Source organism: Propithecus coquereli, unplaced genomic scaffold, assembly GCF_000956105.1.
Source record: "Propithecus coquereli isolate 6110/MARCELLA unplaced genomic scaffold, Pcoq_1.0 Scaffold100, whole genome shotgun sequence".
In the NCBI taxonomy this organism is placed as follows: domain Eukaryota; kingdom Metazoa; phylum Chordata; class Mammalia; order Primates; family Indriidae; genus Propithecus; species Propithecus coquereli.
The window spans coordinates 1,838,504-1,863,835 of NW_012133859.1; the positions used below are offsets into that span (position 1 = coordinate 1,838,504).

The 25,332-nt window shown below is 48.4% G+C and overlaps 1 protein-coding gene across 1 annotated transcript in view; it reads right to left on the reverse strand.

Annotated features, from left to right (window-relative positions):
- Nucleotides 1-8,772: 8,772 nt before the first annotated feature.
- The window catches only part of ANKH (ANKH inorganic pyrophosphate transport regulator), a 170,986-nt gene continuing 154,426 nt past the window's right edge, over nucleotides 8,773-25,332 (reverse strand). The window contains exons 9-12 of the mRNA XM_012642670.1: nucleotides 14,576-14,705; nucleotides 12,142-12,265; nucleotides 11,492-11,591; nucleotides 8,773-10,241 (exon numbers count right to left, since the gene is read on the reverse strand). Coding sequence (XP_012498124.1) covers nucleotides 10,128-10,241; nucleotides 11,492-11,591; nucleotides 12,142-12,265; nucleotides 14,576-14,705 — 468 coding nt within the window. The 3' untranslated portion in view covers nucleotides 8,773-10,127. The remainder of the gene's footprint in view (nucleotides 10,242-11,491; nucleotides 11,592-12,141; nucleotides 12,266-14,575; nucleotides 14,706-25,332) is intronic.

A 25,332-nucleotide genomic window follows, 5' to 3' on the forward strand; every position in this document is an offset into this window, starting at 1 on the left:
TCACTGTCAGAGGCTGAACTGACTCTGGGACTATGCTGTTGACCCCCTTTTGCAAATCCAGCCGCTGAGGATTGTAAAAGTAAATAACTAAAAATAAACTTAGAAGATAAAACCCAGAAGCCTGGCTGTGTTGCTGTGGTTAAATGCCTGATTTGAGCACTTTGGTCCAGTGCTCTACTTTTCCGGCACCCCTAGGGTGGGCCTGTGATGTCCGGGTGGCCGACTCTTGACCCTGTGCGCCGTGAGCAGAGGAGTCAAGGGTTTGGGGAGGTGGTATGGGCAGTGCTGAAGAGTTAGAGGAGTGAAGCAATTAGCACTGAGCTTAAACTGTAGTAAGTGCTCCAAAAAACTCAGGTGCGTAGTTTCGTCTCGGGTCTGGATTCAACAGCAGTTCCACAGCCCACCACCAGGGTGAGCTTGGGCAAGTCCCTAAACCTCCCTAAATCTCAGTTTCTTCGTCTGTGCCGAGCACTGTCTGTCTCCGATAGTGGTGTGGATTAAGTGAGGTGCCAGCACTTAACAGAGGCTTAGAGGACGATCCCCTGGCCCTGCAGAGTAGGGCTGCAGCCACAAATCCTGACTCGGCCTCGCTGTGTGTTTGCTGAGGAGACCCCCTCCCACCCTGCGCCCTGCCTCCCCAGCCCTCCCCAGCCTTCACAGCGCTCTGTGGGTGGCTCCAGGGATGGGATCACAAGGCAACTGTTTTTGTCTTGCGCTGTTCAAGATGTATTCAAGGGGGAGAACTTCTTCTCTAGCCCTGAGGAAAAACTCAACTCAGGGTGGCCTGTGACCTTTCTGAGCACTCTGGGGTAAGAGAAAGACCTTCTAGCCCCCTTGCCAAATGCTAATCTAATTCAGAAATTGGAATATCCCATCTGTCTAAGAGTCAAAGCTGTGACCACTTGCTGACTGTCCTGTCTTGCTTTCATGAATTGGAACAGGAGAAGGGAGGGAGCAGAGATCTTAACTCTTTGATAGTAACGTCCTAACCGGCCTCACTCTCTAGGCCTAGCTAGGGCTTGTTCTCCTTCTCTCATGGGGTACTTTCAGGGATCTTTGGAGACCCCTCTGTCCCCTCCACTCTTACCCCCAGCTCAGGGCCTCTTGAAGTGCCCTGATGAAGGCAGCTCCCCAGATGGGCTAGTGCTGTCCCCTCTGACCTGCCACTTCCTCCTCCACAGCTCCTGGAAGCCAGTGGTGGCTCCAGCTTCTTCCTTCTGAGCCCTGTCCCCCCCACCACCCCGACACCCCAGTAGCTGTTGGACATCCCTAAGATGACCCACAGGCCAGCTTGTTGATCTGTGTGGCGCAGGTCTGGGCCAAGGGAAAGACCCTGTACCTCCTGCCCTGTGAATCTCAGGTGTGCCTGCCAGCCCCATGTCCTTGTGGGTGAGGGACAAGAGTGGAAGCGTTAAGACTGTGGAACGGGAGGCCGGGGCCCCATCAGCCCCCATTTGTGATGCAGCCTCTCTTTGGGTGGTAGTGTCCTCCCTTCTGGCTGGGTCCTTATTTTCTACACATAGCCCAGATGTAGCCTGGTGCTCACTCACATTAAGTGTCAGGCCGTCTTGCAGCAACCCAGTTCCTAGAGTGGGAGGAAGGACCGGCCTGGAAAAGGAGTCTTCTAGAAACATCTGTCTCAGGCTGCTGGGTATGTAGGTTGTGTGCTACAAAGCTCAAGGAGGTGTCATTTACACTGTAGTCTGGGCAACACACGAGCCTGGAGAAGGGACACCGTTTCAGAGGCTCATGTAGCATCCAGGTCCAAGGTGAGCAGGAGCCCCTGAGCAGGGCAGGTGGGCTGGAGGGTAAGAGGGAGGGATGGAAGGGAGAGATACTAGGAGGAGGCTCCACGAGGCTTGGTGGCTCGAGGGAGGGAGGAGTAGGACAGGGAGTAGGTTTCTGCGTGGGTGCTCCTGCATCTAGACAGGAAAGCGGGAGAAGTGTGTGTGCTGGGGAAGGAGTGTGAGGGAGGGGCTGAAGGCCAGGGCCCCTCTGGTACCCCCTGAGGATATGTTGGGAGGTGACTGGATACACCAGTCTGAAGCTTGGGAACAGGTCTGGGCTGGAAAAACAGACTTGGGGATCACCAGAGTGTATCTAGAGCTGGAAACAGGCCCAGATTCAGGTCCCCCGAGAGCATGTAGAACTGGATTTCCAGCTAAGGTGGGAGTAGGCCTAAGGGCTGTTTTTACTCTTTTCCAAAGAGGGTGGAATTAAAGAGCATTGAGAAACTTCATTGCAGGGTGAGAAGACTGCTGAAATCTGGGCGGCTCGGCGTTTGGGAGAAAGGCAGAGAGGAACAGGGCTGGGTCAGGACACGGCCTTGGGAGCACGACAGAGGAAGTGCTCTAGCCCCATCACATGTGAACTTGCAAGCTGGGTCTGTCCGAACCAGGCCGGGGGCGGTGGAGAGACAGTGCGCTTTCCTCAGCCGCTTCCTTTAGAATAAGAGAGCTTCTTTTGAGTCAGATGAAAGACCCAAGGAGAATCTTAGATGTACAGTATAAAGTTTGAAAATTATTGCATTTGTTAATTCTATTTTAGTCTTTGGATTTAAGAGTTTCTGAACCTGAGATAAGGCTTTGTTTTGTTTTGTAAAAGTGCTTGTCATTTTTCTTTGTTGAGAGCAGACTGAAGTAAATGTTCATAGATTCATTGGCTGAGGTGCGTCCATGTGGCTTGGAAGCTTAGCAGATGTGGCACCTCAGTCTTCCTGAACTGCTGTCGGTCACACACTGCAAACCCTTATGTCGCAGTAGATTAGAACTACGTAGGAAAGATAGTGCAGAAGAGATGAGGCTGATCCAGAGGCATTTAGTCACTTGCATGTGTCTTGGCTAATAAGCAGCAGAGACAGAATGAGGGCGCACAACTCCTGATTTATTTTTTCCTTTTGTTCAAAGCCCAGTGTATTGAACTGTGGCATTCGTATGGTATTTACTGTCTTGCTTTGTCTGGGTAAGAAACCTGGAGCTTGTTGGGAGCAGAATTACAAATATAAGCAACGTCAGCCTTCCCTCTACCCCAGCGTTGCCTTTTATAGTGTCATAAAGGAAAACTTAAAAGAGGGTATAGTTTTCTCCATGATTTTCTCCTGAGCTAAGCCACTGGGACTAGAGGACAAAGAGGAGGGGATGGAAAGGAGGGAGACTAAGGGCGGGATTGATGGCGGTTGGTGGGACCCCACTGGGTTTCTGAGTGGGCAGACATGTCGGGAAAGCACGGAGGGTGCGGATTTGCCCTGTGGTGGTACCACTCCCCACAGGGAAGATGAAGACAAACGACACCGGGGCCCACACAGTTCCGCACTGTCTTTAAGGCAGCTGGGACCTGAGCACAGCCTGACATTGTAGCGAGGCATGAAGACATGCCATATCCCAGGACTGTGGGGTGACCTCTTACGACTTCCAAAACACGGTCAGTGTTCAAGGCAATTATAAGAGGGAAGCACATTAGAACTAGGACTGAGGTCTGGGATTTTGACTAAAAGACATGTCATAGAGCAGTAAGGAAGGACACGGGCGATCTCAGCAGGGTGCTGGCAAGCTTACTGATCACAGGTATGTAATGAATCACTTTCTACAGTCCCTTAGGAGGAGGTTAAAAAACTTACAGCCATCTTTCTTTGAGGTTAAGAAGTTATGTTTTAACAAAAAGAGTAATGCTTTTCACATAAAGACTAAGAACAAGAACCTCTTAGATGGGGCAGGAGTATCAGGGTCTGATCTTCCCACACTCACTGAACGCTTGTCGACTTTCGGTATTCCCATTTTAGAAGGAGTGTGGAGAATCTAGAGGGGTTTCAGAGAAGAACTTTCAATATTACTGAAGTTATGGGAAGTAAAAGTAATTTTAATATAAAATAAAATCTGAAGAAATAGGGTATGCTTAAGTAAGACAGGAAGTTTGGGGAACTATCCCAGTGGTTACAGGTTTTAGCCACCAAGGTAAAGGGTGAAATTTGAATATCTCAGGTAGATTTGATAAAAAGGGAATTGTAGTCAGGATTAGAAAACCAAATGTTTCTGTGGTAAGTAAACAGACTAATGGCTAGAGTAAGAAAATCAAGAAACCAAAAGCAATCTCAATTGTATGCCAACTGTTTAAGCTTTACTTAAAGTAAAATTAGAGTATGAAACCTGTTTGAACAATATATGAGTACAAATCCAAAAAAAGCCCCCAAAACAACAAAAAAGCATACATAAATGCTCTGAACAACGCAAAAACTTCCACCTAGTAAATACATAAACAGCACTTGTTTAAATGCAACATATATTTTATACTGACCTCTGCAGTCAGTTTTAATCAAAGGCTACACAAATATTTTGATGTGATTGGTTTCAACAGTTTAAACCCAATTTTGATGTGAAACAGAAAAGCCCATGAGCTGATGGCCACAGCACATGTAGAGGAATGACTCCCAACAGACTTGCTAAAGAAAAAAAAAGAAAAATCTGGATCACTGCTAATGTTCAGATCTGAAATGAAGAATGAGGTAATTTTATTCCTCCATTGTAGGATTCCGTACCGTGTTCTAAATCCTAGATCATACATAAAATTTTAGACCAGGAAGGAGCCTTAGCAATACTGGCCCAAGCCTCCCATTGGACAGATGAGCAAGGTAAGGCTGGACGGGTGTGAGTGATGGGGAGGTCATGGCGTGGGCCCAGGCCTCCAGCTTGGACACTCCCTGAAACAAATGAGCGTTGGCTTGTTGTGGAAGAGAATCTCATGTGTGGCTCTGTCCGGTTTTCTGAAGCCCTTTGACTAGCTTCTTGGTCATACCAGCTGTAGATAGTTACAGGATCAGTACATGATTAAGCAAACCAAAATGTGTCATTGAATCCAGGAGAGCCACGGCAAGCCTTGGGGATGTGGCACCCCTGGGGTAATGGGCCCACTTCACGGTCACATGCCAATGCTGTGGGGTGCCGGATGATTGGTGTTGATGTGTACCCTGTACCTCCTTTGTTACGCAAGAGCAGTTTGAACTTTGCCTTCAGTAGCTGGTTCAGCCAAACTGTGGGTCCCCCCATGTTCACAGCCCCACACTTAAGGGAACTGGCATCCACCTGGCTGTAATGTTTCCCAACTCCGAGGCGCCGTTTCCTGTCTCTGGCTTATAGTTGGGGAGTATTTGCCTCTAAATCTTACAGTAATGACCAGTCTCCATGTCACTGAATTTCCGCAAAGTTGTACAGTGAAGGGTACAGCCATTTTTAGCTGGTCTGTCCCCACCTGCCCCCTTCTTTAACCTTAGGGAACCACTTGTACCCCTGGAGAGAGAAGGGTTCCTAGTTCTTGTGCGCTTTTATATACATGTTGCAGAAGCTGACGTCAAGTCTTGTTAGTAAAGTGCACTTTAAGATACATGGCCTAACTTAGAGGTACCATATAAAAAACATTTGCTGAATCTATGAAAGTGCATATATCTTATGCAGTCTTTTAGAGACCCTGGTTGACTGCAAATGAAGTGGAGGAAAAAATATTATCACTAAAATTAAATATTTTTGAAGGTATTGGCTTATAATTTTCCTGGAACCACTTGGACTTGGCAAAAATAATATATATATATATTTTTAATGATTTTGGAGGCCCACCTTTGGTGCTTTTCCTAGCAGAGAGCTGCAGCAGCTAATAGATCTACCCTCCCCTCCTGAGAAGAAAATGAGGTCTAAACTTAAAACAAGGTCTCATCACCTCTTCATTCTTTTTTCCTTTTGCGATCAGGCAATACATTATATGATTTGTTACGCCTTTTCCGACATCTGAGTACAGTTTGGGTTATTTTGATTACATAATGTAATTTCTCTCCTTTTGAACATCTGTGTAATCAGTTTTAGACATTTTGCCTTTGAAAGGGCAGGCAACAGGGCCTTCAGATTTTTCTTCAGATTTCTCTTCAGATTTTCTCTACATCCTGTTTTATGTGTGGTTAGATCAGTTGATGAGTCACATGATGTTTTGCTGCTTCAAATGACAGAAATAAAGATTCAAAATAACCACAGAGAGGAGTATCTCGAATGCTCACCAAACATGTTGCTCAAAAACATGCTTTTCTACAGTTTAAATGCTTTTTATACACCAGCTGTCAGAGGGCTGGGTGTGAGGCGCCGTCTACAAAGGGCTGCAGGAGCAGCTGGCTTACTTCCACACCGCGTCTCTCAAAGCCCTACCACATGCTGCAGTGTCATTTTGGTTACAGAAATGGCAGGGGCAGGACTTAGAACATAGAAGACCCCTCTTCCTGGCCTGCGCACTGGTTTGATTGATGAAGACCTCATCCTAAGTGTAGAAGTCAGCGCAGCTGGAAGTTGGAACAAACCAGCACATGCTGTCCAGGGCACTGGTCTGCCAAGAGAGATTCTAGAGTAGAAAGATGTTTAAATACAAGAAAATAGTTCTCAGGGAATGTAATTTAATCACAACAATATATTTTCTATTTTGCAACACACACACACACTCTCTTCACTCCCACCTTCAGTTTGAAGGAAAAAAAATTCAGTCAGAAAGCTACTGAGCCTTTAAATTGATGTGATTTTGGAAACCAAGGGTACAAAAAAGGTTACCCTCCCTCACCCTTTCCCCCCAGAAGAAAAAAATCCCCATTTGGGGAACAATTAAGAGGGTAGGGGGCTGGTGACATTTTTCATTCTAAAGACATAATTGGATAACTTTTCTGATAGCTGGGACACGTAATGGCTGTCCTGTCCCAACCCTGAGAGATCCAGATGGGGAGTGAGGACATGGAGCTGGCCAGGCTGGGACGCAGCCTGGAGTCTGGAGAACATGGCCCAGTCCCCTCACTGTCCTGGGAGCCCCCAGGCTCCCGCCCCCTGCACCACCCAAGGTTACTTACTGGGAGGACTCAGTGAAGTATAAAGTGCTTTGCTATTGTAATGAAGCTTTCCTCAGCCCCATCTGCTGTATCCTAAACCAATGTTATTATAAATGTTTTAGTTTCTTAGGAGAATCAGGTATCCATGGATATTTCCCAGCCAAACTACCTGCTAATGCTAAAAATCAAAACAAAACAAAAAGCAAAAAGAAGAGTAACTCCGGCACAAGACAAGGCCCAACACAGGCAGTGACTGGCTTTTACCCAGAGATGCAAACAAATGGCCTTCCATGCCCCAATTAAAGAATCCCAAAAGAGGGTTTCCTGCCAATGTGCAAATCCTTCAGTACTCCCTGAGCCACGTGGCCAGCAGGTCCAATCCTATCATGACTCCTGGAGCAAGCCTCGTCTAGTTCTTCTTGCTCAGGTCTCGGGTGTCTTACTGATGCCCTGTGCTGCTGAGATCCCTGTAGGTCGGTGCAGAACAAATGGCAATTGCACATTTAGAATGACCTCCCGTGTGCTCCTCAAAAAAAACAAAATGAAAAAACGAGAGGGGCCACCGAAGGAGCTGATCCTGACCTCAGCTTGCTCAGAGAAAATCCTTACTATATATTTACTTGCTATCTATGCTTTGAACTGCCCAAACTTATTTCTCAGCATTAAAGGAAAAACTGCTTTATGCCCTTGTATTTTTAGATTGTATTTGTCTACAAGCAATCACTCAACTTTGACAAAGTCACACTTGGTCTTTCTGTGGTCCTTGACATGAGAATCTCACAGGCCTCGTGCCCTTCTAAATGTATCATCTGTCAGCTGCACTCCCTGCGGTGAAAAATAGACAAGGATGGGAGAACATTTCTTTGGTCAGCAAAGTCAAAGGATTGCCCCTAACAACTCCGAAAAGCAGGAAGGAGAAATTTGCTCCCCCGGTTTGATCTCTTCTGTGTCTATCTGGATGATAGAATTCTTGGTTAAAACAGATGCAGAAGAATAGACTAGCTCTAAGTTTTGCCGTAGGAGTTCAGGTGTTTGGTAGGCCATGACTTAAGCAACCCAAGTGAAGGCAACGTATGAAGGATCATATGCTTCAAGGTGAAAGTTTGAACAAGTCTTGCAAAAATCACAGCTTCATGGCCTGAGTCTGGCATTGCTTCCTGTGTTCTCAGAAACTCTAACGAAATAGCCCATTAATCTTTATCACTGAAGGTGTCTCTGGAGTTATAATTACATATTTTTGTTGCATAACGAAGAGGCTCTAGCTTATCTTTCCTGAACTTGGAAAAGATTTGCTTTTTCAGTATGATCTCTAAGCTCCAACCCTAGAAGCATGAAAGAGTCACGTGTGTTTAAAAATACTGCTGTTTAATTTTCTAGTTATGCACTTTAAAAAAGCTAATACAATTAGATGGGTTTTTTTTTCTATCCTCTTAGCTCTGCCCTTGAAACCACTGCAAAATAGCTGTGTATCTTAATTTTCAGATATATATGTATAAATGGAGGAAAAGCCGCTCTGAGAAGCACGAAGGACATGTCCCCATGGTGGGCATGCCCGAAGGCAGTAGGTATCCAGAAATGTGAATGCAGCCCTGTTGTGTTCACAGCTAACTTTATGCCCTTACGTTCTTCTTTTTCATGAAGAACAATATGATTACATAGCACTGAAAACAAGACACGAAAGACCTGCCTTTTTCTTTCTTTCTCTTTTTTGCCCCTTCCAGCTTACACTTTCATTCCCACTATTGTCTATGCCAGTGGGCCCATTTGTCCCCAGGTTACCCATAATGAAAAATAGTTCTCTTGTCATTTACTGACCGTTACATTCACATGCAAATGATGGACTTTGTAAAACTGCTGCCAATAAGGTACAATTCTCATCGATACAATACGTTTCAGCTGCAGGTATGTGGAACACGCAAGCAATCACCGTATTGTATTAGAGACATTTTATTGAAAATGCGAAAATAGGAAATGTATTATAGCCTAAAATAAATTACATAACATATACAGCATATATTTATATCTTTAAAATATTTTTTTTGTTTAGGTTCTTTCAGTCTAGGAATTTTGACTAAACAATTTAGTGAACTGTGTCCATAATTTTTTAAAGGAAGAAACCCGCTTTCCAAAACTTAGAAAAATATACTGCACTAAATGGATTTCAAATGCGTTATTTCAGGGAGCATCACATAGTGACTTTGCTATCGTTAGAAAACGTCTTGCTTTATCATGTGGTGTGAGAGGGGTGTACCACAGAACGCTGGATTACCGGAACTGCGCGGTTAGGACTAAGAACGGCAGAACCAGGTAATACATCTACTTCAAAAGTTACAATACAGCAACCTGGCATTAGAATGCTAGATTATGACTTAAAGCTTCAGTTCACTGTAAAACTAAAATGTAAAGTTAGAATGCTCCGTTTCACTCGCTCTGGTGCCATCTTCAGGAAAGGCGAGTGAAAAGCAAGCCTTTGGGGGAAGTCATGCGGAAGGATGCTGGAATCTGGAGATGCGCGCTTGTGACAACTTAGAAAAGTTAGCTCATGTATGTACACGGTGGGGGGTGAGAACTGACAGCTCACTCGAATCTGGGAAAACACAACGTGAAATGCTATCCTTCGACCGTGTCAGTTTGCTACTCCCATGGCATCTCAAACCTTTCTGCGGATTATTTCCATACATCATCGGCCCGGCGTGGTCCCAGATCTCTGATCCTCGGTGTGCACGGCGACTCCAGGCTGCCGCCGCCTTCTGCATGTGTGTAGCAGACAGTTTACACCTCCATGGCAGAGGGGCAACATACTAGGCCACCAGGATTACATCTCTGCACAGCCATGTGACTGGGAAGCAAATCGAAGGAAGCGGAGTTTTAACCTGTTGATTCTCAAAAGAGATGAAAAGGGACAGGAGAGAGTGTGTAGCCTGCTGGGCAGGGTGACCAAGAGGTGATGGCACAGCCGCAGTCCTTTGGTTCCAAGTGGAGATTGTCCGAGGGAGAAGGACACAACTTCGACCACAAGGCAGCTGTGTCTTGGAGTTTCAGGAAGCAGGGGCATGAAGTCAGTTTGGCTTGTTTTTACAAAGCAACAGTAAAGACCTTTCTCTAGGTCCCCACGTCAGTGTGAGCATACCTAGTATGCTGGAGAATTGACACGAAACCTTTGAATCAAGGCCTCTTTCATGACAAAAAAAAAAAAAAGAACAAAACACGATGGATGGGAGAGGGAAGAGATGATGCTGAAGTGTCGTCCTGACTGTCCCTGCAGTGCCCCACGGCGTCTCGTGCCTTATTCATTCTCCTCTCTCATTTCTACGATGTCTGTCACCTCCTCTGTCTGAGGCATGTCAGTCATGGCGGAGTCTTCCCCTTCTGTGGCTGACTCGTTCTCCATCTTCTTTTTCTAGACCAGAGAAGACTCATCAGTGTGGGGCTGAGGACAGGGACACACCATAGAACCACAAGCAGGGGGAGGCCGCCAGGGTCTCATTTGTGGTTAGGGCGACCTCATCGAGGCTGCCTCTTAGTTCAGCACGTTCCTTTCAGTGTGGTTATCTGTGCACCTGCTGTGTGCCTGGCACTTCAGGGGACATCGTGTCCCACCTCCCTGCCCCAGACAATCCCCACCCTGCCATTTCAAATGGCGGGGAGGCTGTGCTGTCCCTCATGCCGCATGGTCACCTGTAGGCTCTTTTCCCTTCCTCCTCCCTAAAGCCCTGAGCCTGGCATGTCATGTTATCAGAGTATTTCTCCTTGTTCTGGGACAGCTCTGGGCTTGCTGTCCTTCCTCATTCACTGCCTGTCCTAATTACTGGTGACTTTCCTGCCCTGTTGCCCGTCCTTGCAGTAAGTGGCCTCTCAGGGATCAGGCCCTTAGCCCCACCTCAGCAACTCCTGGGCTCACCACAGACCTTGTCATTATCTACCGTCCTCCACCCACCACCTCCTGGTCCCCAATCCACTGGTCCTTCCGTCCTTTCGCTGTGGTCACTTTGATGTCCCCCTCACCTCTTTCATCAGCTTAAATGAAAAGCTCAATAATTGTAATCACTTCCTGGCCCTGCTTTTCCTTAATCCTACTTGCCAGGCAACAGCCTGACTATGCTTAGGCCCAAATCTCCACCAATCTCAGCTGCACCCCTGGGCTGCCATGGCTGGGGCAGCCTGTGGCTGGGGCATGGCCAGTGTCCTGATGTGCACGTCACAGGCCGCCCAAACAACCTGGCTGTCACACTCTGCTTCCCCAGCCCGCTGTTTCACACGCCGTCTTCTTTCTCCCAACCTCCAGCAGAGCTCTTTCCTCAGCTGAGGATCTGGCTTCCTACTTCACTGAGAAAACACAGCCATCCGATAAGCAGCTGTGTGAGCGCCCCACCCACCGCTGTCCCCCCACCCCAGGCCGGCATCTCCTGTCTGCTGGATCATTCCCCGACACAAACAACAAGCTGAACTTCACCCCATCTTAACCGGTTTTCTGAAATCCGTGTCCACACCTCTCTCTCCTTTAGAACAAACTCCTCAAGAGGGCCGTCTCTACGGGCTGTCCCCCTTTCTCTTGCCCACTTCCATCAGGCCCCTCGGCCAGACCGCCCTGCCCGATGCATTCCACCGTCCGACCCTGGTGCCCCCTGCACCGCAGCGGCGCCGTCTCACCTGCTTCCGGTAGACGTAGCACGCAGCGATGGCGACCATGGTGGATTCTCCCACGAAGCCGGCCAGGAGGGAGCCCACGCCCAGGGTGGCACCATGTACCCTGAGGATGAGAACGCACATCTGTCAAAGCCCAGCCAGGGCACAGCAAAGTCAACGCCAAGAGCAGGAAAGTGAGTGTCGCCTAGAGAGGGCGGAGACCAGCAGCGTCCCTGCTCTGCCGGCTTCCATGAGGGCTGCACCTAATGACAACCATCCCTCTGCATGGGGGCCTGGAACTCGGGGCTGAGCCGCACCCCCCCACAACACGTGGATCCCGGAACACTTCCCGCGCTCCTCCCCCAGGAGACAGAGCTCCCTGAGGGCAGGAACTGTGGCCTTCCTCCCTTCTGTGTTCACCTCCCAGCGTGTACCCCGAGCCCACCTGCGGTGGTAGGCACTCTTGAGCATTACACGTACATGGGCATGACCCCAAAAATACTTTTCTAGAATGGATCTCAGGAGCCTCAACCTGGTGCTCAGGCAGAAAAACAAAACATCATTCCGAATCTCTAATGCTAGAGATGCTTGGGGATTTCACATGAAGACGTACCTCTGGACAGGGTACTTAAGCGGCAGAAGGACCCACAGACCCGAATCCCCTGGCGACATACCCCAGGTAGGGCAGGACCACGAGGCTGGCGATGAGGACGATGATCCGCAGCACGGAGCTGGGTGCCAGGACGAAGGTCTTCTTCAGTGTCATCAGCCACCCGGTGAGATGGGCCCTCACAGTGACTGTGGGAAGAGCACAGGGCGGTCAGTGATGCCTGCCTCTGTCCCGTCCTGCTGCCTCGGCCAGAGCAGCACAGCCGACGTTCAGGGGCTGGTGGGGACCCAGGCCTTGCTGCTGTGGCCCAGCCCCTGTCCCCGCCTGGGCTTCCACCTTCTCTGAGCCCTTTGGATCCAGACGGCTGGCCGCAGGCAGGCTGCTTGTGCCACCGTGACCTCCATCTCCTGAGCAGACTGTCCTGCCCCACCCCCAGCCCAGCCTCCACCTCTGAGCGTCCATCTCTCACAGAGAAAACTCAGAGAAGAACTGTACCCTCACAGGGCTCTTGTTTGAAGCTGGGTGAGCAGAAAAGCTGAGACCAGAGCCATGTTCCCCTCCTGTGTCTGAGAGGTGTGGGGACCAGTGTGGTGGGCCAGGAGAGGGGACCACTCTATTCCCTGCAAGCTGCCCTGACCACCCCTCGCTCCTCCCTTCATCGTGCAGCCGTAGTAGTGCATGTTGTTACTTCACAATAACGTGTGCCCCTGAGCAGGAGTGCAGGGCACAGGGGACAGCAGGGATCGCTGCATAAGGGCATGTGCGGGACACAGCCTTGCACTTGTCAGTAGGAAGTGCCCTGAGCACCTAGATTCTATCTGAAGCTGGAAAGGGCTTGAGGAAGTGCAGGCCAGGGGGGGACCTTGAAGGGAGGGGCCCTTCACCTTCAGTGGGTGGCACCAGACAAAGGCTCTAGGAGGGGGAAGTGCTCACTCCTGGGATAACAACTCCTTTCCAGGGGATATTTGTTTAGAAGGAAGAATCTGGGTCTAACAGTGTCCTGCCTTTCCCAGGCTGGAAGCCTTGTACTTAGGAAGTTTACTCTCTTCCCTTAGGCACAGACAGACCCACAGTCATATGCTGATCTAGTTGGTCCAAACCAGACCATACTGGCCGGAGTAGCAGCTGCCCGGAAAGCCCCTCATCTTACAGGCTAGCAGTGCAGGCAAGAGGAGATAAAGGCCAGTCGCACACCCAGTGACAGCCTGCTCCCAGCGGGGTTCTCCAGCGCCCTCAGCTCAAGACCATGGGAAATGAATCATAGGTGTCTTAATCTCCAAGTGCAGCTTCCTCTAGGCAGTGTCACTTTCCAGAGCTTGGCTCACCCAGTGTCCACCCAGCAAAGTCCAGGCACCATCCTAGTGCAGTGATGTTCCAGCCATTCCTCCATTTCTGCCACAGCCCTGACAGTGACGCCACAAGACCTGGCCTCCAGGAGTGCTCAGTGTCTAAGAGCAGGGCTGCTTGTGGTCCTCCTTGGGGACAGCACAGGGCTAGCAGGGTACACCACTGGCCCTGGCCGGGACTAGCTCCATGGCTCCTTTCTTAACCTAACTGTGGCTTTGTAGATTCTAACTTCTCAGGTTAATGATTTAGGTGGATTTTTTCTGCAATTGATTTTTGTCTAGCTGACATACACTTGGTATAGAATTAAAAAGGTACAAAGGGAATACAGTATGAAGGTCTTTCTCCCAGTTGTGACTTCCCACCCCCTTGTCCCGCTTCCCACAGGCAACCACTGTTACCAGCTTGCTGAGTTACTTCTAGAAACAGATTAAAGTTACGCAAGCACTCACCATATACACACAATAATGAAGATATACATGTATATTTCCTATCCATTTGTTATAGAAATGGTCACCTACTGATTAGCCATCCTGCAACCTGCTTTTCTCGTTTAATCTAAAACTACCTGACTCTTGTATAGTATAGCTCAGACTGCTATGTCGGCTTGGTAATTTTCAAACCGCCTTATGTGTTGCCCACGGGCATTTTCCTTTCTGACCATACGCCATTGGCCTCAACTTGCACTGGAGTCTTCCTGTCTCCAGCAGTTCTCTGTGTACATCTCCAGGTTTCAGCAGTAAGCTCACTCTATTTTCTTTTTCCTTTTTCCACTTCACTTTTTAAATTAACATACTATAAAATTGGTTTTTTGCTGTATAGTTCTAAGAATTTTAATACATGCATAGATTTGTGTAACCACCAGCACAATCAAGACAGAGGGTAGTTCTATTATCCCCTCAAAATGCCACATGCTGTCTTTTCAGATCTATTTTCTTTTTTACTATGTTTACAATCACTGTGCTTTAAAAAACAACTTATGCCTGTTTGATTCATTTCTTGAAACTTTATCCTACTAGCTAATGTCTTTAGATCTTTCTAATCCACTGTGAAATTTTACATTTTTCTTGGTGACGTGATTGCAAACACTGCCAGAGAAAAATCGAGCATGACGATAAATAGGAATGTCTCTTTCATTCTCTATTTTTCTTTACCTGGAACTGGGAAGAAAGAGAAGATCCGCAAAGGAACGACACAGAGCTCTGCAAAGGCAAAGTCCACTCCAATGATGTCTATCAAAATTTTCTCAGAAACGTTGGGGGTCCAGAACATCACAAAACAGAGCTGGAGGGAAAAAAAGACATTGAACAAGGCTGTGAGGAAAAGGTATAAATGAGTGAAAGGGGAAAGGCAGGTGTTGCGCGACCCCCGAGGAGCAACTGTGAAAGATGGCGGACCTGCCCGTTGGTGGCAAGCACACAAGTCTGGGGGCTGCCGCCTCCCTGCCTTGCGAAGCAGATCAGGAAGTGCGGCAACAGGTCCTTCTGGAAGCTGGGGTGAGGGCAAGGCCCAGCACAGGCTGGCTGAAAGTCTAGATCGTAAGCAATTCACTCAGTTCATTCACAGTTCCACTTACAGTGCTAGCGACTGTGTCGCCCTAACTCGGTGGGACACAGGATTTTAGTCCCTGGATGAGGCAAAACAGGGTACCTGGCATGGCTCACGGCATAGTGACGACAGGCTGAGTATCCCTTATCTAAAACGCTTGGGACCGGAAGTGTTTTGGATTCCGGATGTTTTCAGATTTTGGAATACTTGCATTATACTTACTGGTTGAGCATCCCTAATTAATTCCGCATGGCCCCAGTGAACATTTACTTTCAGTCATGTCAGCAGCGCTCAAAAAGTTTCAGATCTGGGAGCATTTAGGATTTGGGGATTAGGGATACTCAATCTCTACATGGAAAACAAAGGAATTAAGGGAAGGATGATCTGTGTGTGCCAGCTTTCCTCCTCTCCTGGGCTCCCAGAACACGGAAAACCAGTAGAGTGCCACCCAGCGCACACCAGGCAGGAGACCCAGAGTGGTCTCTGAGGAATCTGACCAGCCCAAGGAAGAAAACCTAGAGTTCCTGAAATTAGGGCTCTCAACAAAGCAGCCCACTCAACCAGCCATCCGGGAGGCCTGCACGGTGCTAGATCTCACCTCGGTGGTCGCGGCTCCCAGCCAACTCCTAGTGCCCACTCACACGACTGCGGAACACCAGACGTTAACGCAGGCCTCTAATATGAAGAGGTCAAAACAAAGGCACAAAAAACAACACAGAGGAAACAAAGACAATGCAGAGACAGAGAGGGGGAAAAAAGCCTTTTTTTCCACTGACACTCTGAGAGATGGGAGAAGAAGCTGCATCCATGAAACAAGAACAGAATGGAAATGTTATAAAAAAGACAGTCACAAAACGAAAGAGAAGTTCTGGGAATTAAAAACATGAAAGCAGAAATGAAAAAGTCACTAACTGACAGGTAAAGTTAGGGAAATGTACCACCAAGACAGAACGGAAGGATAAAGGTATGCAAAGTACAGGAGAAGAGACTTAAAGAGTGAAGGTCCAACATTCAAGTAATAGTTGTTCCAGAAAGAGGGGACAGCAGAAATCTCAGAGCTGACAGGTCCCAGTGTCAAGACCGAAAGAGCCCATCAGGTGGAGGCGGCGCAGAGGGTGGGAGAAGACCTGCTGGGGCATGTCACCGAACACCCCCGGGGACAGAGAAAAGAGCCTGTGAGCTTCCGGCCTTCGGCTTCTCAACCGCACGGAAAGCTAGAAGACGTGGCACGGTAAGTTGGGAGGGAAAACGATTTCTGTCCTAGGACTCAACCAAACTGTCAGTCAAGTTGTGTTTAAAAGAAAGATATTTTCAACATTCAAGGCCTTCCAAAAGTTTGCCTCCCATGTATACTTTTTCCAGAAGCTATTGCAGGGCAGCGGGGGCAGGTATGCTCTGCCCAAGCAAGTGAGTCGCAGGGGAAGAAAGAGAAAGTCACGGGATGGGACACAGGCAAGAGCAAGGCGGGTCTCTGCGGCGGGGGAGAAGGGGGACCCCAGGAAGGCTTCAGGGCTGCTCATCTGCACCAGGGGGCTCTGGGAGATGCCAGCTACCTGAGGGGTTTGAATACAGGAACTAAGAAAAATTACAAGACAATTATTAAGTCCAGGAAAAACTGAAGATGTTTAAGAAAGGAAGGGAACCAGGGCTCAGCTGTCATACCCTGTCGGAAGGGCTGGGGGTGCCTGTGGGAGCAGGAGAGGGACCAGGGAGGGGAGGCAGGAGCCCTGGGGCAGGGCCGTGGTTGTTAACAATCCTCATAGAACTGACTTCACACTTCATGCTGATTTTAAAAACTTGAATTAAAAAAACTGTAATGACATCACTTTGGAAGATGATGTTAAAAACATGCCTGTTCCATTGAACAGTTATCTGATTTTCTTGAAATGCAAGGGATTCTTCTCTGAAATAAAACTGACTACATTATAAAATGAATTACAGTTGTATAAAAACAGAATGCTGAACTTCTAGAATATAACATCCTTTAGGCTTTGGGTAAATTAAGTTTCATGGAATTAGGCTGGCTATATTTACTATGTCATGTTGAATTATTTAAAAAAATACACCAGAGATCTATCATAAATACGTTTCACTTTATAAATGCGATGGAGCTGTATCCCTGTGTACTCTGAGCACCGGGGAAGTATACTGGCAGAGGTACTATCATTTCATCCCATTGCCTGAGGCCAGTGTTCACACCCATCTTTGACACGAAGGGAAAAATACTTCCTTAGATCTGGCACCTCAGAGCTCAGGGACTTTATTACCTGAATGCCCTGGACAAGTGGCTCTGCCATCTTTCCCACTGCAAAGCTGCCGGCCCGAGGTGGTGAGGCATCACTCCCGGGTGCAGCTCAGGCAGGGCAGCAGTTTCATACTATGACTCCAAAGCAACACCGAGCATGGCGCTGGCACGTAACTTATTTCCCGGTCTATATCCCATTCTGACAGAGATGGATCATCCCTGCTCCCAGCTTTGCTTTGTATTAGGCCCCAAATATTTCCCACAGCAGCAAAACTGTAAAGAACTGAGATAAGGGAGCACCGCCCCGAGTCTGGGCTAGACCCCTGCGGGATGCAGGTGAGCTATCCCGTGCTTCCCTCATGGCTGGGGTGCGACACCTGGGCCACGTGCTGCTAGAAGCTTAAGCTGCCAGGAGAATCATTAACATGCTTTATTTATTTTGCAGCCAGGGATGATCTGAATGTGAGATAATACCTCAAACGAATGTTGCAATCTCTGGGCTTTGCAAAATCATTGTAAAGAGGATTTGAAGTTACGAGGAACCAGGGAAAAAGGAGGGTGTAATTGCATGTCAGAGAGAAGGATGGTGCAAGGGGCCCCCTGTGGTAACAAGCCAGGTAATTCCCCCCTGGGGTCCACCTACAGGCGTTTTACTGTCCTGTAGGAGATGATCAATTAACCTTTGGAGGAGGGAGTCCAATTTGAGGACACAACAATAGCGAGTGTGCCCACATCACTTGAGACATTTACATCAACATCAACTACCTGCATGGGTGAGCACAGTTCTGGTACCTTGAACACAACCACACCGCTAAGGTTTGCCCCATCTCTAATGGGAGCTTCCTAGGATGGCGGCTCAATATTCCATTTCTAAAATTCCACAGTGTAGTTTCACTTGGCTTCACCAGATCGCTTCACTAGTTTCACCAGATCGCTCTGTTCTTTATATGGCATCTGTGCCACCCAAGTGCTTCTTCAGAGTTTTCAACCACATACACCCAGAGCCTAGATTGGGTCTTCTGGGATCATCGTCTCTGGAGCTGTCAGTCTGGTCTGGGGCTTGGACAATCACAGTAGCTAAAGGGAAGGAACACTGCGTTTATCAAACGTCCCCTCTCTTTCTCCCTGAAGACTTTGGAGCCTTTGCCATGCTGCCAGGATGAAAATGCTGCCTCACCCTCCAGCCCTGCGCCCAGCAGAAAGGAATCATGTAACTTAGAAGTAGGCATGGTGTTTGTTAAAAGCTACAATGCCCATCTGTGGGTCAGCTTCCCCTAAGCAAAGTACTGAGCATAATAATCAGACCAAGTTTAACCAGCCCATTTGAAAAAAGAAAAAGAAGCATTAGAAGTTCCCCAGATGGCTGGGCGCGGTGGCTCACGCCTGTAATCCTAGCACTCTGGGAGGCCGAGGCGGGTGGATCGCTCAAGGTCAGGAGTTCGAGACCAGCCTGAGCAAGAGCGAGACCCCCTCTCTACTAAAAAGTAGAAAGAAATGATCTGGACAACTAAAAATATATATAGAAAAAATTAGCCGGGCATGGTGGCACATGCCTGTAGTTCCAGCTACTTGGGAGGCTGAAGCAGGAGGATTGCTTGAGCCCAGGAGTTTGAGGTTGCTGTGAGCTAGGCTAACGCCACGGCACTCTAGCCCGGGCAACAGAGTGAGACTCTGTCTCAAAAAAAAAAAAAAAAAGAAGTTCCCCTGACAAAGAGTATTTCAGGGAAAGTGTCATTCTAAGGAGTTCACCCAGAGTAGCCTTGACTCAGAACATGCCCTCCCTGCTGACCATGACATGCTGTGTTCTTCAAATATTTGCAGAGCCTAATGGCATTGCCTTTTCCAAACCAGAACACAAACCTAATAAACTCCTGTCACTGAATGTGATTTGTTCCTCTGAGCAGCTGCAGGGCTGGGTTTTCGGCTGTAGAGTTTGCTGTCAAGATCATCTCATTAGGAAGCAGCCTTCAAAACAGAATGACCCACCTAGTGCTCAGTTCTTGGTTTTTCTATTTATTCTCCAATGAGGGGAACCAGGGCTCCTTGGAGAAATGGCTCATTCTACAACCAAGGCAGAGAGAGACTATGCAAGACAATTACCCTGGAGTATCTGTAGTGCCAGGAGTAAGGTATTGCTTAAAAACCAAAACAATGGGGACCCGTCAAAGGGACACAGGAGCCCACCAGAAAGAGCTTCCAATGTCCAAGGCTGAAACAATCCGAGCAACATAAATAATGCAATATTGAATCACATCCCAAAGTATAAAATAAATATCCACGAGTCCGCAGCGACATAAATAAACAAATGAGGGAGAACGGAAAAATCTACACAGAATCCTAAATAATCCATCAGATACTCCCCTCTGAGGTGGGTGGAAAACGCCTTCCCACTCCTTATGTGTGAGTGACCAGTCACTTCCTTCCAAGAAGTGCAGTATGCAAAGGGCACAAGCAGCTTGACGGTGGATAAATTAGTGAACGTTACCTTGGCCAGGTGATCAAGGTCAACTCCAGCAGTTGACAGTACTTACCCTTGATAAGACACAACGAGAACAGCACCTTATCTTTGTGGCCTTCCTCCCCCTAATCCATGAGCCCCGTCTAACCATGAGAAAAACCTCGAACCAACCCACAGTGAGGGACATTCTACCAGATACCTGGCCAGTACTCCTCATAACTGTCAAGGCCTCAAAACAAGGAAAGTCTGAGAAACTGTCGCGGGTCAGAGGAGGCTAAGGAGACACGATGACTAAATGTAATGGGGTGTTTTGGATGGGATACTGGAACGGAACAAGGACACGAGAAAACAAACCGGTGAAATCTGAATCAGCTATGCAGTTTAGTTCATGGTTATGTCCCAGTGTAGGTTCCTGGTTGTGACAGATGTTCCACAGTAAGGAAAGATGTGAGTGAGGGCATACAGGAACTCTGCACTGTCTTCACGTTTCAGTAAACCTAGAGTTATTCTAAAAGGAAACAAAAGGTTATTAAAGAAAGAAGAAGACCCATAACCCCCTTCTCTTTTACTTGACAGATTGTGATTCTTTTTCCGAGGACCAAATGCTAACTGTGAAATGTCTACTTTGAACTTTGAAATACTTATTTATATTTCAAGATATTTTCATCTACTATTCCCTAGTAGTCCCCTTGCTGTCTCTCACTCTGCCTTCGCGATCGCTGGGCTGGGTAGGCTTCCTCAATTCTTTAATCGTGCGAGCACTGACCACCATTGGGCCACAGCTCTTTTATCCCCAACCTTAACTCACAGTTCCAGTCAGCCTATGTCTTGACAAAGTTTTGCTACCCACAGCAAGGTCCCCAAATAGGAGTAGGGAGTACAGAGGTGATGAAGGAAGCCCCCCACCTTACAGAAATAGCACCCCTGGGTCTTATGATAGTGCAGTCTGAGTCAACTGGGACTAGAGCCACAGAAGGGAGACCTTAACCAAGACCTGCTTCCCCGGCGGAAGAGGGAGCCCTGGGTGGTCCCTGAGCTGCTCCAGGGATGATCCGAGTCTCTTTCCTAAGAATCTGAAATTGGGATTCAAAGAGTCCTGTTGTCTCCATCAGCATTTGAACCCGGAAACATACAAACCCAGCCACAGTGGGACAGCCATTCCTGGGTGTCCTTAGACAATCCGTTCTATAAGGGAACATTGCCAAGGGCTCTGGGTTTTGACTTAATTTCCATAAACTGTTGACTGTGCTTTTGAGGAACTCACAAAACTTTCTCCGTTACCCTGAATAACTGAAATTAGTAGTAAATGAAAAAGTCTTTCACCCTGCAGTTAGAAAAAGTAAAATACATGCAGCTGTTTTGAATAAAAATCATTGGCCCTGGACCTCATTTTTGTTTACCTGAGTTTAGTCCCCCCCACCCCGGGCAAGCCAATGGTTACCCCTGAACAATACAAAGAGCGCGAGGAGGTGTCTCCACCCGGCTCAGTGATGGAATTCCTGCCCCATCTTTCTCTGGAGTTTGCGTCTAGGCAGGTCCCAGGAGCACGCCTGGCCTCAGCCACGTTCTGTGAAAAGGGGATGGCGTCTCCCTCACGGGGCTGCTGCGAGGACCAGGGCTAGGCTGCCAACTCTTTGGACTGGTCCACGCTGAGATAAGGGGTTGACTCCATAAAGCAAATCAAGGCCCAAGCTTCCTTCACTAAGAAAGTCTTGCCACCCAGACAACGGCTGCTGAACTAGACATCACAGTGATCAAGTTGATTTACATTCTGTGCCAGCTCCTCTCCCATCACCGACGACCGGACCGCCAGCACCAGCGTGTGGACCCGAGCTGGAGAGCACACGGCGCCTCTGCCAGGGCCAGGCACATTGCACGTGGTTGATCAATACCAGCTGCTATTATAGAAGGTTTCCTGGGACTGTAGTAAAATGTTAGCAGTGGAGTCATCTGTAGGTGGTGAGATCAGGGCTGATTTTATTTTCCTCTTTTTACTTTTCTATGGTTTCCACAAAGGGATATGTGTTCTTTGTATCAGAAAAACATTTTAAAATAAAATAGACCCCCATATATGTCTTCAAGCACATATGAGATAAAGTCGATCCTCATGTGTGCCTGGGCCAGGGATGTGAGGAGTCTCGTCTCAGAGGGATGGGTGGCTTTCAGAAGGTGGCTGACAGCTTGGTTTTAACAGCCAGCATCTTGGGAAACCGTGTCCCATGTCACCCCATGCGCAAGGCACACTGATCTGATGCACTTGGGGGTGGAGAGGCCAAACAAGGCAGGACTCAGATTACACACGTGCCTGTCTTGCTTGACTTTCAGAGAGCTGACGCAGATCTAAGGAACACCACTTGGCCCTTTGACTCTTAGCATCAAATTGCGTTGGCTCTACGCGTGTGGGGCGGGGAAGGCATTCCCAAAGCACGTAACAGGTCACGTCATGACTCTGGATTTCTCGCCAAGAGAGACGGGAGCCACGGCAGGTTGTTGGTGAAGGAGGGACAGGATCAGATCGACATTGTGGCAGCCTCACTCAGGGCTGTCTTGGGGGGGGCCAGGGCAGAAGGAGCCCCATTAGGGGGCTACTGTGCCAGTCCAGGCAAGAGACGGTGAGGGCCTGAACCAGCAGGGAAGTGAGAAATGGTTCCATTTGCAGGTGTTTGAAGGCAGAGCTAACAGGACGGGCAAGGGACCAACGTGTAGCCTGAAAGAGAGGCCGGGGCAGAGCCACGTGAGTGAGGCGTGGCTGCATCTGGGACGCCCAGGCACTCACCAGCTGTCCCATGAGCTAGAGGGGACCTCTAGGAGCCCGTCTAATGTGACCACGGCTCGCCACATCCCAAATGGAATGACACAGCATTTCATCAGGACCGACTCTTAGAATCAGGGTGATCCCCAACGCAGAAGGAAAGAAAGAGGCCATTTTTACCAGGTTGGAAATGCCTAAAGCAGACGTAGGGTGTGAAAGGGACACTTCTGCATGGTGCCTCGCTCACCAGGACAGAGCAGGGCACCTGCCAGGAAGAATGACTATTGTGATTGTACGCAGGGCGGGGGAGGTGGCAGACTTTTCATACAAGGTCAGGCTAGCAAAAATTTTAGCTGGCTGAAATAGGTGTAGCAAACCACACCAATTTACAATAGATGAAACTGTATGTATTACTAAGAGAAACAGAGCTTGGTGTTCTAAGCTAAGGAGCTTGGAAAAGCATATTACAAAGTGTTTTTAAAGTCTCTGATATCCTCTATTTGACTTGTTGATAACCATAATTATTATTATATATCTATCTTGAATATTTCCATAAGAGAGTTGATGCTACCATCAACTGTTATAGCATATTCATGGCAAAAATTAACATTTTAAGGTGTAGCTTTATAATCAGTTTTTTAAGATTATGAAAACGAAATCATTGCCGCTATCATTTAGGTTTAATGAAATCGCCAAAAATACACACCGTCTTTCAGATCTAAGGCGGCTAAATTCTTACTAAGGCGCAGGGTTGGCTGGAAGACCCTTAGACAGCAGGGGGCGCCATGCACCGAGCCCGCGAGGCCGCTCCAGTGTTCAAACCTCTGCCCATTCATCTGCAGGTTTAATTTTTTCCTGTTCTCATTCACCTGATATGAAGACTATTTAGAAAGTTCCACACTCCAGCTTCTGTTTCCTCTTTCCTTTTCCTTGACTATTAATGGTCAATGCGGAACTTGTCAGAGGTGCAGGGAAGAAGCATGCAGCGACTGTTTAATGGGCGTGGAGTTTCAGTTTTGCAACTCAGTTATGGTGATGACAGGAGCACAACAGTGAGAATGTGTTTAACTCACCCTTAAAAGTGGTTGGGATGGTACATTTTATGTTATGTGCATTTTACCACAATTTTTTAAAAAAAATTTTTAAACTGGAACCTGCTTATTACGGCACGATGCCTGTTCATTTGCTTTTTTTTATTTTTTTGAGACAGTCTTGCTCTGTCACTTGGGCTAGAATTGTCGTGGTGTCAGCCTAGCGCACAGCAACCTTAAACTCCTGGGCTCAAGTGATCCTTCTGCCTCAGCCTCCCGAGTAGCTGGGACTACAGGCGCATCACCTGGCTAATTTTTCTATCTTTAGTAGAGACCAGGGGCGGGGTTGGGGTGGGGGTGGGGTCTCGCTCTTGCTCAGGCTGGTCTCGAACTCCTGACCTTGAGCGATCCATCCGCCTCGGCCTCCCAGAGTGCTAGGATTACAGGTGTGAGCCACCGCGCCCAGCCAATTTGGTAATTGTTTTAATAATACACACGTGGATTTGCCCTGGCATTTTTTTTTTTTTTTTTATGAGGACTTAGGTAGAGTTTTAGGGACCAGTCTTTTGTTTGAATCTCTCCTGAGTGCCCCCAAACAAACCAGTCGCCCCCTCAAATCTACAACGGCTGACGGGCAAACTCGAATGCTGGACTCCCGGGGCATCTGGAGAGCGGTGCGCACGGACGGGACTAGCGCTTACCAATCACTCATCCCTGCCAAGAGCGCCCCGTACGTTATTTCTTCTAATCCTCATATGATCTGGATCTCGGGAAAGCTGCCTTATCTTTGCTCCTCTGTTGATGAGGACACAGGGCCTAAAGGGACTGTGTGACTTGCCCAAAGTCACCCGCTGGTAAAGGCGTGGAGAGGGCAAGATTTCAATCCAGGCTGTGGGGACTCGGAAGCTTCCTCCCCATTTCCAGGGTGCCTTCAGCTGCTGAACCGGCCCCCAGGCACAGGGTGCACTGGTACAGCAAGGGGCACCAAAGGAGAAAGTTCTGAATTCTGTTTCTTTACCTTCGGTTTTCTTTCCATCCCCCCCCAGGCACAAGAGAGTCATTTTGCTCTACTGGAGCCGGGAACAATGAGGCAGCAGTCTCTACCTCCTGGTGCGGGGGCAGGGCGCCCCAGCAGCAACAAAGCCCCAAACAGGCCGCCTTTGTTCAGACAAAGGGTCAGCATGGTACCACCGCTGGAATAAGGTCCTTGGTACCGCCCAGGATGGCTGAGTGACAGCGGAGGCTTTCGGGGAAGGCTGGCAACAGGAAGGTGAGACTGGGTCATTCTTAGGAACCAAACTTTTGACTTCGAAAATGGGGCCAAGTGAACAAGGTCCTGTGGGATAGCGGTTCTTACTATAATATTTGCCTGCTTGGATTTCGCTGCTCTCTAGCACACAGTCGAAGGACTCAGGACTGCTGTGCTTGACTGAGACGCAGCTTTGAATAATGGGATGCAACCGAGAACGAGGAATTCTCGGTGCGCTGTGCCCAGAAGCAGCAAGACAGGAGCAGGGAAAGCTTCCCAGAGCACCGGGGGCCTCTCCTCCAAGGGGACAGCGTGTAGACGTGGGCGTGGAGCCCATCCTGAATTGTGAGGTGCAAACTGGCCCTTACATTACGAAAAAGGGCTTCTAACTGGGGAAATGGAAGACTCGAGAGGCAGTGCTAGCCCAGACTCCAGGCCTCCAACTTCCAGACAGTGCTTCCGTTCCCCTTCATCTGCCAGCAGTGCCTTGGAGGAGCTGCTCAGACCCTCAGAGGCGCAGGTGGCCGGAGCCTGGGTTGTCCCGGGAATTAGGGACACTCTAAATCCTGCCATGGTCTGTAACCTTGCTGCCTCTCAAAGGTGGCGGCAAGCTCTGGAGGGGAGAGGG